The 14,178-nt window shown below is 38.1% G+C and overlaps 1 protein-coding gene across 4 annotated transcripts in view; it reads right to left on the bottom strand.

Moving 5' to 3' along the window:
* Positions 1-50: 50 nt before the first annotated feature.
* The window catches only part of LOC123511654 (rho GTPase-activating protein 12-like), a 27,825-nt gene continuing 13,697 nt past the window's right edge, over positions 51-14,178 (bottom strand). For all 4 annotated transcript variants that reach the window (XM_045267699.1, XM_045267702.1, XM_045267703.1 and 1 more), the window contains 8 exons: positions 13,784-13,960; positions 13,227-13,397; positions 10,629-10,695; positions 10,324-10,446; positions 8,565-8,737; positions 4,964-5,108; positions 3,535-3,640; positions 51-3,197 (listed from right to left, as the gene is read on the bottom strand). In XM_045267699.1, the coding sequence (XP_045123634.1) occupies positions 3,017-3,197; positions 3,535-3,640; positions 4,964-5,108; positions 8,565-8,737; positions 10,324-10,446; positions 10,629-10,695; positions 13,227-13,397; positions 13,784-13,960 (1,143 nt within the window). In that variant the 3' untranslated portion in view covers positions 51-3,016. The remainder of the gene's footprint in view (positions 3,198-3,534; positions 3,641-4,963; positions 5,109-8,564; positions 8,738-10,323; positions 10,447-10,628; positions 10,696-13,226; positions 13,398-13,783; positions 13,961-14,178) is intronic.

Genomic DNA, 14,178 nt, shown 5'->3' with positions numbered 1-14,178 from the left:
CCTACAAGTGGCAGTCCCTGTAGATTTTAACTGAAATGTAAAGCAACAAAGTAATAGTAATTTTTATTTATGTACACAGTGGACCCTGACCATCATACAGACATTACACATGACAGCCACAGTCTTTCTTGACAGTTACACACACACACACACACACACACACACACACACACACACACACACAGTCCATCTTATATCCTATTTACAGTATGCATTGTTATTCAAAATATACAAATTACCCAAGCATGATATTATAAAAGTAGAGTATCAACAGCTTTCTAATCATTGGGCAAATTTTCAGAATGAACACACACACACACACACACACACACACACACACACACACACACACACACACACACACACACTTGTTTCAACATTTGACATAGTAGTACAAAGGAGAAACTAGTTTAATTATCTTTTGAAAAATAGAACGTGTGACATGTAGAAGCATTGTTAACCATATACCCAACACACCGGTCCAAGTCTCCTTCTCTACTCACAAAACACCAAGTTTTGACTTACACATTAATATGAGGGAAAGAATGAATCATAAATGAAGGTAAAAGTACAAAGGCTGAGTGGAGAAATGGGTGGGTAATGTATGTATGCAATTTGGAATGTGAACCATGCCTGCTTTATGATAAAAATCAGGATAACATACTTAATACTGTATACAATCACGGTCATGAGTCACTAAGCTGCCACAATCACTTTCACAATGTTAAGATAAGTTTCTTTGATCTTGCATCATATGGTCTGTTAACAGCCTCCTATAAAGGACACACAACATATCGTACAGCTTACAACAGACTTGCACTTGAGGAAACATTAAATGCAGTGAAAGTAAGAGTGACAATTCACTCAATTACTGACCATTACTGTACCTATGAAAAAAATACAGGAAGTGTGTACTCCACCTGTCTGAAAATGAAAACCAGGAATGTGTAACTTGTAAGCCCATAAAAATAGGAAATGTGAATTACATTTCATAAAGAGTGAATATCATGAATCATATCAATATTTAAAAAAGGAACTGTGGATATATAGTTGTTTGCATTCTAAAAATAATTAAAAGGAATGTAGATGATAACTACAATTAGTCTCAGCTTCCCCTTCCTATACCTCTGCTGCCCTACATGTATCTGCTATGAGTATGTATCATTACAACAGCTCACTCTGTGAAAGCATACATTTCACATTCACAGAGTTCTATCTCATACATGAACAGCAATTGTGGTCTTACACACATGCAACCCATTACAGTGGAGTTGCTTAATCTATGCTTGATTTATTCATAAACATAAAAATTGTTAAATAATATGTTTCTATAGATGGATTACTTGAAAAAATATTAATTGTAAACAACTTCATATCAAACATTTGGCCATGTCATTCACCAAGCCGTTTGAACTATGTAAATGTCAACAGTGGCATTAACTGGTACATTTTTGCTTCTCTGCTCTATTACTCTGCTTTTCTCTTCTGGAGCAGAAATGTAGACAAAAATTTTGAAAAGAAAAATATAATAATATACAGTTTCTTTACGTCTACACCCCACTCTCTACGTACTCAGCACTTTCATTTTTCAATCATTACAAAACTATGTTCTGGATATTATAGCAGTTTTAAGATATCATTCTTCCAAGAACCTCTTGATTGCCTCACAAAATTTGTGGAATATATAATCTAATCTAATTCTATCCAAGGTGAAGTTAATGTTTGGCAGGCATAAAAATTTTGTGTTTGGAGAAAGACTTCAATAAGTATATCTGCAAGAGTTGAAAAATATAACAAACTCCAGAATCCACATTAGTTCTTAATCTCTTGGCTTCTTAACTATCCCTGGTTAACAGCAATATGGTTACATTTCATGATTTTACTTATTATAGGGTTGTAGGATTGATGATTTTAGTAAATTTTTCTAACTGAAAAATCAAATGAGAAAACAGGATTAAAACTGAACAGTAAATCTTTTTCTTTTTCATAGCAATAAATTCTGGGAATAAAAATCTTAAGCCATGCCTGATAATAATAATAACTAACCTGAATGTATAAATCTGTATAACAATTACACTCCATAATGTAAATAGCATTTAAAGCATTTGCTCAGCTTTATCTCACTTTGAGGCTTGTCCTGCTTTGAAAGCACTGAAGCTTGACTATGCAGGCAACACTTCTCACTGTCCATGCTAAATATACATACTAAGGACCTGTTCTATACACCTACATTGACATCTATACACAGCTGATAGAAGATCCAGCTTCTTCCATACATAACAATAAACAAAGGATTACACAATACTGAGTGTAGTATACGTGTACAAAACAGACTGCTGGGTCCACGTTCCCTTAAAATATTATCAAACTTTCATTGTCTTTTAATCACATGTTTTAATGATGAAAACAGTAAATAGATAAATAGCACTTTACACATACTGCTACTGGAATGCATACCAAAATTTACATACTTCATGCAAAAGTAGCCATACTAATAAAATATTGCTTAACAATTCCTTCTAACATTCACAAATTGTATATTGAGCACTAATTCAGACTGTAGTCTCCATTTCTATGTCAAATAAACACTTTAAAACAGAGCTTTGAAAAAAAGTTATAAATAATAAACAAAATACAAATGTTTTTAAGAGATACATTTTCTATGTGATTTTTAAGCAAATGAGCATGGACATAGCTGGCTTCTGTTACAGGGTTACAGGACAATGGCACAGGGAGAACTCAACTCTCCTCCTCCTCCAACAGCCAGGTTCCTCTCCTCATTTGACTCAAACTCAAGGATAATCACTAATAGATTTGAATCCTTAACATTTTCAAGAGGGCTCTCCCTGTCATAGTGTGATGGAAGGCCAATAGTAATAAAATTCATTATAATGCATTCTTTAGATATCTCCTTAGGTCATAGATTGAAGGCAGATAAAATGGCAGGGAAATCTGTATAAAAATGATAAAAATAACAATGTCAGAGCTAAATTTTGCATATCACAGTGCCAACTAATCACCTCTTAGAGAAAATCTTATCAAAATCACAGAGAAGTCCCTCCACCACACGGTTGTGGAGCATCACGTCCGTCATGAGGTCATGGGACACAGTCACCTTGGGCCACATGAGGCACGGTCCAAACACAATGGCCAGATTGGAGAGGCTCATGCGGTTCTCACTCTCATACTCACTCACTCTGAAGATTGAGACAGAAATAACCATTACTCTCCTTTAGCTTCACTGATAATAATGAATATAATATGAATAATATGAATATAATGAATATACTTCTGAAAATACTGATGTCTTTGCAAAGATGAAACATCAGTGGTTAATTTCTTAATCTTCCACTGTGATAGTTGATGGCTTTAGTACAAGACTCCCTTCCTTGTCTTATGTAGTGTTAAGTTCAGTATCTGATGGGGAGCAACATTCCAGACCAATTTAACAATATTCTTATAGGTACTACATGTAGATGAACTAATATGAAAAAAAGTCAATTTCTACTTGAGTATGACAGTAGGAACACTTACCTAAGAAGGTGCTGCATCAAGAGTTTGAGAGTATCACGGTTTTCTACAGGCAGCTTGTTAACAGCCTTCATTAGCTTGTCAGCTTGCTGGTTCATCCGCCGGTACTCTGACAATGGTAATAAGAGGCCCTTAGTCAGTGTGGGCAGACCACTCACTTCTATGGTCTTACAGAGTGAGCATGATGGACAGTGAGGGATGATGATGAGTAATTAAAAGCTTACAGTAACAAGAATGATGTATTAAGGCATATAGTGTATATTGCATACATGTATATTGATACTTATGACATGACTTGAAAGGAGGACTGGGCTAAGCTTCATTTCAAGTCTTATAATATTGTGATGTGTATCAGCAGATGTCAATCTGATACTTAGGAAAATTTCCATCTTGTCAAGTGAAAGAAAAGGACATATGGCCCACAGTGTGGAGCTATGAAGAAGACATTCACAAACTTTAATTTTCAGAACTTCTCTCTACATGAATAACCAATTACAGTATTGTAACTCTCACTGTTCTGACTGAAGAACCCTCTGGGATACTAACCTCATTAACATAGAAAGAGAAATCCAAATACAAATCACAGTCTTTTCTCTTACCGTGAGTAAAGTGTTCTATCCATACACATCTCAAGAGGATACCATAAAAAATGAGGGAGAATAGGAGTATGTGAAAAGTATGTCAACCTTGTACATAACGAAACAAAGTATTACATACCCACCCCACTTACCTCTAGTGTAGCTCTCTCTGCTGGCATGAAAGACATTCATGACATTATTAAGAAAGAAATTTTTGGGGGAGAAGCTTGGCTAGTGTGTGACATAACATAGTGTTACTTAACATGTCATTGTGAGGTGAATAGAAGGAGCAGCCTTATTCTTAGTTTATTTTCCTCATCAAAATAACAGTGACATCCAATGCATCATTATGTTTCAATAGCAAAAAATAAAATGACACTTGAGGGGTAATGAATATGCTATGAAGAAACTCAAACCATTCAAGATTGAAACTTTATAATCAAGTCAAGGTGGAGGTAGTGTATTTTGTAGCTGATTACTCCTCAAGATCAATAAGGATTAAGGGTCTGCTGGATATGTTAACTGTGTATCTTAAATGGATGAAGTAAGGTCACAAAGAGAGGATAATGTGCAAAGAATCTAGACTGCTTTGCCATGTGTCCTGCTCTCTACTGATAAAGAGTGGTTTGATAACACACAAATCATGTAAATTTTTTCCTTAGCTGGCAGTCTTTTAAGTGCAAAATTCAATCAGCTGATGAATCTGTCAGTTTTTCTAAAGAACAGAGAGAACACCCTAATTCCTCAATGTAACTCTTGATATCCTGTAAGTCTCCCATAACCATTCCTTGAATCTTTCAGAAGGCAAACCACAGCATTGCCCAGGCATGCTCAACAAACTACACACTTCTCACCTGAACCAGTGGCACGTATGAAATCATCATAGATTTCATAAGGGATCAGAGGTTCTTTCAGCTCCCGGAAGAACAGCTTCAGCGCACCAGAAAGATTGTGAATCTCCTTCTCTTGACTCAAGACATTGTGCTTTCTCTGAGCAACCTGAAAAAAAAAAAAAAAAAAAAAAAAAAAAAAAAAAAAAAATGAGAGAAGGGGAGAGAGAGAGAGAGAGAACCAAGGGCAAGTCTATCCCCCTTCCCCACCTCCATATTACCTTTCCTCCTTGGTGCAGGGGTATGGAATAAGGGAATAAAGGATAGGATGATCACAAGGACATGGGAGGGACCATAGGGAAAAACTGCATTGTAGGTTGTGCCAGGGAGATTTCCTCACTCTGAATAGAGGGTTGGCCATGGTTTAACCCACTTAGGTGATTGATGGAGAGGGCGATTTTTTTTTTTTTTTTTCATGTACGAGAGAAGGCCAGCCATGGCCAACACAAAGCAAAAAAAAAGGCCCACTTGATGCTGGTTCTCTAAAAGATAAGAAGGGTTATCCAAAATAAGGGAGCAAACGTCTTGATACCTCACTCTTAAAAGATGTCAAGTCGTAGGAAGACAGAAATACAGAAGCAGGCAGGGAGTTCCAGAGTTTACCAGTGAATGATTGAGAGTACTGGTTAACTCTTGCATTAGCGAGTTGGACAGAAAAGGGATGAGAGGAAGAAGAAAGCCTTGTGCAGCGAAGCTGCAGGAGGAGGGAAGGCATGCAGTTAGCAAAATCAGTATAACAGTTAGCATGAAAATAGTGATAAAAGATAGAAAGAGATGCAACATTTTGGTGGTGAGAAAGAGGCTGAAGACAGTCAGTCAGAGGAGGGGAGTTGATGAGATGATAAACTTTTGATTCCACCCTATCTAATAACACTCTGTGAGTGGAATCCCCCCAAACATACTGAGAGTACCTTGTACAGAGTAAGTAGTTGGAGGGGTGAGAAAAACTGGTGGAGACGCCTCAGAATGCGTTACTTCATAGAAGCTATTTTAGCAAGAGATGAGATGTGAAGTTTCCAGTTAAGATTATGAGTACAGGACAGACCAAGGATAATCAATGTGGAAGAGGGAGACAGTTGAGTGTCATTGAAGAAGAGGTAATACTTGTCTGGAAGATTGTGTCAAATTGATAGATGGAGGAATTTAGTTTTTGAGGCACTGAAAACAACTAAATTTTCTCTGCTCCAATTGGAAATCTTAGAAAGATCAGAAGTCAGGCATTTTGTGGTGTTCCTGCGTGATCTGTAGACTTCCTGAAGGGTTGGTCATCTCCGAAAGGACGTGAAAAGATGTAGGGTGGTATCATCAGCGTAGGAGTGGATAGAGCAAGAAGTTTGGTTAAGATCATTAATGAACAATAGAAAGAGAGTGGGTGACAAGACAGAACCCGGAGGAACATCACTAAATTTAGGAGAAGAACAGTGGCTGTCTACCACAGCAGCAATAGAACGGTCGGAAAGGAAACTTGAGATAAACTTGCAGAGAAAAGGATAGAAACTGTAAGAGGGCAGTTTTGAAATAAAAGCTTCATGCCAGACTCTATCAAAAACTTTTGATATGTTTAATGTGACAGCAAAAGTTTCACCAAAATCTCTAAAAGAGGATGACCAAGGCTTAGTAAGGAAAGCCAGAAGATCACCAGTAGAGCGACCTTGATGGAAGCCATACTGGCAATCAGATAGAAGATTGTGAAGTGACAGATGTTTAAGAATCTTCCTATTTAGGATAGATTAAAAAACTTTAGACAAGTGAGAGATTAGGACGGTAGTTTGAGGGATTAGAATGGTCACCCTTTTTAGGAACAGGCTGAATGTAGGCAAACTTCCAGCAAGAAGGAAAGGTAGAAGTTGATAGACAAAGTTGAAAGAGTTTGGCCAGGCAAGGTGCAAGCATGGAAGCACAGTTTTTGAGAACAATAGGAGGGACCCCATCAGGTCCATAAGCCTTCCGAGGGTTTAGGCCAGTGAGGGCATGGAAAACATCATTACAAAGAATTTTGATTGAAGACATGAAATAGTCAGAGGGAGGAGGAGAGGAAGGGACAAGCCCAGAATCATCCAAGGTGGAGTTGTTAGCAAAGGTTTGAGAGAGAGTTCAGCTTTAGAGACAGAAGAGATGGCAGTGGTGCCATCAGGATGAAATAAAGGAGGGAAAGATGAAGAAGTAAAGTTATTGGAGATGTTTTTGGCTAGATGCCAGAAGTCTCGAGGGGAGTTTGAGTTTGAAAGATTTTGACATTTTCTATTTATGAAGGAGTGTTTGGCAAGTTGAAGAACAGACTTGGCATGATTCGGGCAGAAATATAAAGTGCGTGAGATTCAGGAGATGGAAGGCTCAAGTACCTTTTGTGGGCAACCTCTCTATCATGTATAGCATGAGAACAGGCTGTGTTAAACCAAGGTTTAGAAAGTTTAGGTTGAGAGAAAGAATGAGAAATGTACGCCTCCATGCCAGACACTATCACCTCTGTTATGCATTCAACACAAAGGGATGGGTCCCTGACATGGAAACAGTAATCATTCCAAGGAAAATCAGCATAATACCTCCTCAGGTCCCCCCAACTGGCAGAGGCAAAACACCAGAGGCACCTCTGCTTAGGGGGATACTGGGGAGGAATTGGAGAAATAGGACAAGATACAGAAATGAGATTGTGATTGGAGGAGTCCAACGGAAATGATAGGGTAACAGCATAAGCAGAAGGATTAGAGGTAAGGAAGAGATCAAGAATGTTGGGCGTGTCTCTAAGACGGTCAGGAATATGAGTAGGGTGTTGCACCAGTTGCTCTAGGTCAAAGTTGATGGCTAGTTCACCAGGATGGTCAATAAAGGGAGAGGAAAGCCAAAACTGGTGGTGAACATTGAAATCTCCAAGGATGAAGATCTCTGTGAAAGGGTAAAAGGACATAACGTATTCCATTTTGGAAGTTAAATAGTAAAAAATCTACTATAGTCAGAGGAGTTATGGGAGAGATAGACAGCACAGATAAATTTAGTTAAAGAGTGACTGCTAAGTCTAAGCCAGATGGTGGAAAACTCGGAAGATTCAAGAGCGTGGGCACGAAAGCAAGTTAAGTCGTAGCACATATAGAGAAAGTAGGAGGGAACAGATAAGGGACTACTGTCAGTTGCCTCACCTGTGTTTTGGTGAGGAAAAGAAGATGAAGTTTAAAAGAGGAGAGGTTGTGTTCCACAGATTGAAAATTAGATCTAAGACAGTGAATGCTGCAGGAGTTAATGTAGAAAAAGTTGAGGGAGGTGTCAAGACATTTTGGGTCACTAACGAGAGGGCAGTCCGACCTGGGGACATTTCTGGTCCCATCCACAGAAGGAGACTCTGAAGCTGGGTTTGGAGTCACTATTTTTTGGTGGGAGGAGTAAGAGAACCTCAAAGAAAATATATGGTCTTAAGATAGACTCAAGACAAACCTACAGGAGAATGTAAATATGACACCCACAAAAGTGTCATCAAATTGAAGGCATTAGGTTTACAATCAAGAGAGGAAATTCAAGATTGCAATCAATAAAGCTGATGCAGGAAGTCCCACAAGCTGCACCTTTCCCTTACCTCAAACCTGATCTTCTGAATCTGGGCGGCATTACCAGATATTCTGTAGAGGCCATCTGTCTTCAGATTTTCCTCATCTTTCTCAATGTTTTGAATACAGAGTAGCACAAAAATAGGTATATTTGTCTTATCTTGGGACTTCAACTCTGCCAATGTGCTGCCAAATACTGACTCTGTAGAATAGAACAATAAATTAAAATATTTAATATCATTAGCATATACTACATGTGTAACTAGTTACAAAGTGAACCAGAAAGTGATAATTCCATAAACAGGCCAGAAAATGCACAAATATTATGATTACAGAAATATTAGCTTCTCTTTTCCATTTGTGTCTTCTAAATGTTTTTGTAGTTCTTTCAACTTTGATGAGTTGCTCCACAACTCCTTTACCTCTCTTTCACAATTATCTCTTAACCCTTCGCCGGATGTTAAAAAAGCCTGCCTGTATGATATACGGGTGGTAGTGCCGCCCGAGCCGGAAACTCGTGCAAGCTTGTCATACTTGTCGTCTTTGTGTATTCTGCTGCTATTTTTTATTTACTATATCGCCTTTGAAGAGGAAAGTGGACGCTTCTCTCTTCGGAGAGAGAGAGAGAGAGAGAGAGAGAGAGAGAGAGAGAGAGAGAGAGAGAGAGAGAGAGAGAGAGAGAGAGAGAGAGAGAGAGAGAGAGAGAGAGAGAGAGAGAGAGAGAGAGAGAGAGACATTTGCTAATATTTTAGACACAAGTGGGACGCATGTAGCTTATCTTTCGAGAGGAAGAGGGGGAGGGAGGGAAGGGAGAGGGAAACGAAGGGAGGAGAGAGAGAGAGAGAGAGAGAGAGAGAGAGAGAGAGAGAGAGAGAGAGAGAGAGAGAGAGAGAGATTAGAAAATTTGTTGTTTTGTGTGTGTGTGTGTGTGTGTGTGTGTGTGTGTGTGTGTGTGTGTGTGTGTGTGTGTGTGTGTGTGTGTGTGTGTGTGTGTGTGTGTGTGTGTGTGTGTGTGTGTGTGTGTGTGTGTGTGTGTGTGTGTGTGTGTGTGGCATGTAACTTATCTTCGAGAGAGAGAGAGAGAGAGAGAGAGAGAGAGAGAGAGAGAGAGAGAGAGAGAGAGAGAGAGAGAGAGAGAGAGAGAGAGAGAGAGAGAGAGAGAGAGAGAGAGAGAGAGAGAGAGAGAGAGAGAGAGAGAGAGAGAGAGAGAGAGAGAGAGAGAGAGAGAGAGAGAGATGGGAACAGTCTATGCCATTGGGTAATTTTAGACACAAGGCATGTAGGTTATCTTTAGTGATTGGTGGAGACAAGGATGGTGGGAGGAGCACTAGGATTTTAAGGACAGCATACGGCGTGTGTAGTTGGTATCCAACACATTATACGGGACAACTGAACTGAAGAAAGCTCAGAAAAGAAATATGACGCCTACGTAGGCGTCACCGTATATGCTACTGGGGCTTCATAACCCCTACATAGGCGTCACCGTATTGAAGGGGTTAATTTCAAAGGCATATTTCACCAACTCAATTTCTTTACTTCAAACATATACTCTTGCAACTTTCCATTCCTATTCAATAATCAACTTCAAACTTCACTCCTTATTTTGAATAATAATAATAAAAAAAAAATAAAATAAAATAAAAAAAAATAAAAAAAAATAAAAAAAAATCTAAATCATCCTAAGCCCTTCATAGTTCCACCTTGGTTCCTGCCCCTGTGGCCAGGTATGTTGACACACAAGTCACAGGGGGCAGACAAAGTCCTCTCTGGCCTCCTACTACAACTTGCCTTTGTAAATGCCTTTGTTTTCTAAAGTTTCCTTCATGGGTCTTCTTCTGATGAAGTTGCGAAGTTTGTCTTTGATCCCTTTGCTGTCTGGGCTGAGTTGCTCTACACTTGTCTCACGCTTAACTGAGTGGTAAAGAATAATATTAATTAATACATAGAAATAATGATGAACAACCACTACACTATCATTCAAACTCATTAACTGTGAACTATCATCCAACAGCAAGAATTAATTTACAAAAGCAATGGTACTAAATGGTTAACTGGTCAAGAGAATATTAGGTCATACAAATATTTGCACTTACTCTTTTCTGAACCTTTCTTTCCCTTTTTGTCTTCTTTTTCAGTATTCGCACAGTACTCTATCCCTTCCTGAAAATAATAATAAAATAAAATAAAATAAAAACAAACAAATAAATAAAAAAATAAATAAATAAAATCATATGAATATATAAACAAAAAAACAATAATCAAATGTTTTGCAAGAGTGAGGCTTTGGGTGGAACACGATGGTATGGCAACACTGACTGCACGAGTACAAGCCAGGTTCACGGGTGCCAGCCAATGCAAATTCTGTATGTTGGGAAAGAGGCTATGTCAGTTTGTATGTATGTCACAGCAGATGTATCTCGGGCACCGAGAAAAGTGGGGAAGATGTAGATTTGATTAAGTACAGACAGGTCAGAGATGATTTGAGTAAGGTTATAAAAAAAAGTAAAAGACAGGCAGAGATAAAACTAGCTAGAGCTGGGAGTAAAGATCCCAAAAAATTATATAGTTATTACAAGGTCAGTGATAAAAGAAATAAGGATAGGATTGGACCACTCAGAAAAGATGGTGTAGTAGTGGATCAAAATGAAGACATAGTAGAATTATTGAATGAACAATTTTCTTCAGTATTTACTAGGAAAGAATAGGAAATCCTGTTACAAACAGTGCGACGAGTAGTTTAAGAGCTTTAGAAAATATTGATATAAAACCGGGAATTATTAGGAAATTTATTCTTGAACTAGACGATAGGAAAGCTAGTGGTCCTGATGAGCTACATGCCAGAGTACTTAGGGAGGGTGTAGACAGTATTTCTGAAGCACTTAAGTTAATCTTTGAAAGATCACTTAGGTTTGCTGAGATACCTCAGGACTGGAAGTTAGCTAATGTTACTCCAATATTTAAAAAGGTAGGAAGGATGATGCGAATAATTATAGACCGATCAGTTTAACTAGTATAGTATGTAAGATACTAGAGAAAATCATTAAGGGTAGTATTTGGGAGCATTTAAATGAGAATAGATTAATTAGAGATACCCAACATGGCTTTAGATCAGGGAGGTCCTGTCTTACAAATTTGCTCGATATCTTAGAATATATTACCAAGGAGTTAGATGATGGAAATAGCATAGATGTTATATATCTAGATTTTAGCAAGGCGTTTGATAAGGTACCGCATAGGAGGCTAGTGTACAAATTGAGACTACATGGGATAGGGGTAGGTTAGTTGATTGGATTAGTGAATGGCTTTCTGATAGGAAACAGAGAGTAGTATTAAATGGGGCAATGTCTGAGTGGAAGGAAGTGGTTAGTGGGTACCCCAAGGATCAGTGCTAGGACCTCTTCTTTTCTTGGTGTACATTAACGATTTAGATATAGGAATTAGTAGCAAAGTATCAAAGTTTGCAGATGATACTAAGATAGCATGTGCAGTACAGGGTGAAAAGGACAATTACAGAATACAACGAGACCTGGACAGGCTGATAGCATGGGCAGACAGGTGGCAGATGGAGTTTAATTCTAAAAGTGTCAGGTTATGCATTTAGGTAAAGACAACACAAACTTTAACTATGAGATGGAGGGATGTTGGCTAGAGGCAGTAGAGGAAGGAAAGGATTTAGGAGTAGTGATAGACAGGACTATGAAATTTTCAAAGCAATGTTTAGAAGCAAGAAATAGGGCAAATAGGATCCTGGGTTTTATAAATAGAAATGTTAGTTATAAAAGTAAGGAAGTGGTGCGTAGCTTATATAATTCCTATGTTAGGCCCCATTTAGAGTATTGCATACAGGCCTGGTCACCCCACTATAGGCAGGATATCAACATGTTAGAAGCAGTTCAGAGAAGAGCAACTAGGATGATACCAGCATTAAAGCGCCTGGAGTATAGAGATAGATTAAAGGAATTAAACATGTTTTCATTTGAGAGGAGATGTATAAGAGGGATATGATAGAGTTATTTAAAATGTTCTCAGATACAAACTACATAGATGTGAGATCTTTCTTTACCTTAGAGGAGGGAAATAGGACTAGAAATCATGGCAGGAAGATTAGAAAGCAAGGCTGCAGGTTAGATATAAGAAAATATTTCTTTAGTCATAGGGTGGTAGACTTCTGGAATGCATTGCCAGAGACGGTTGTAAATAGCACTAGTTTGACAATGTTTAAAAACAGATTAGATAAGCACTTAAATTTATTAGATTTATAATTATGTATAGCACTGCATGATAGTTTTTATAAGAAATTTACTATAGTTAAACAAGACATGATCCCCATGTATGGGGACCACAAATTGTAGAGGATTTCGCTGCAGGACTTAGCCCTGTTAATGGGCCAAATATTTAGAATTAGTATATAATGTATTGTGTACTTGTAAGTGTATCTTTAAGTACTGATGACGAGGTCGCTGTGCGACTGATACAGGATAACCTAGATGGGCCATGGTGGCCCTTTGTTATCCTATTATTTATGTTATGTTATGTTATGTTATGTTACTCATTTCTTTTAAAGAGCAGTCTTATACTTGTCATGTGTAGGGACGCTCTCTACTTTAGAGTTCCTAATTACTGTATAACAATGTAACTATTACAACTGACTGTGGAGCACAAAAATATAACTCAGTGATGGTTGAACTTACATGAGTCTTAAGGTCCTTCAACCATAACTGGGCAATGTCTTTATCTTCAAAGTGCAGCAGGACTTCTGTGTCATGTCCATTACGTAACCCAAATACAAGCTGTCGGCTGGTCTTCTTGTCAGAAGCGTGCTCCAAGTAGCAGGGAGAGAAGAACTCAAAGATTTCAGACCTCTGCAATGACAGAACCTTCACTGGACAGTGGCTAAGGCAATGGTGAGGTGTACAATGATTGAGATTAACTACACAATCTTCTCAATTAAAAGAAAAGACATCAAATCTCTGAAATACTTTTCATAATTTTTCTTTTTTACTGAAATAAGAATACATATATTTAATGAAATATAAGGAGCTCTTTAAAGCTGCTGGGATGCTATAATGAAGAGCACATAAATGCACATTCAAATAAAATGGAAAGTACAATGTCAAATGTAGTATGAATTCAAGTTATTTATACATGTAAGTTCCTTAATCATACATGTTCACACTACTAATAATGTTTATAAACATTCTTTTCTTCCTGACTTATGTCTACCAGTCTAGGCCATTGCAACACATACCTTTTCATCATCCTTGTTCTTGGTGAAGTAAAGAATGCCTGAGCAGCCGTTATTGAAGGAGTGCACAATGTAGCGAGTGTAGGAGTGCGTCCAGTTCTTGCGCACCTTCTTGCTGTCTCGCATCAGGAAGGTGCGGTGCAGGAATCCTTCCCGAAGGGTCCTGTCACTGAGCTCAGACTGTGGGGAGTACAAACTTGTGTGGTAGCAGAGAATAGACAGACAGACATGAACATATGAGTATGTACTCTCTCTGTCTCTCACTTCAAACACATACACACACACACACAAATGCACACTGTAACTATTAAGAACTGTTCACTATCACATTAATATTTTGAAATGGCTCCAACATTAATAAATCATTTATCATTGCTACTAATACTACTATCATTGTT

Source organism: Portunus trituberculatus, chromosome 31 (assembly GCF_017591435.1).
Source record: "Portunus trituberculatus isolate SZX2019 chromosome 31, ASM1759143v1, whole genome shotgun sequence".
NCBI lineage: Eukaryota > Metazoa > Arthropoda > Malacostraca > Decapoda > Portunidae > Portunus > Portunus trituberculatus.
Note: the sequence above shows the minus strand (reverse complement) of the source record. Positions and strands in the feature narration are given on the sequence as shown.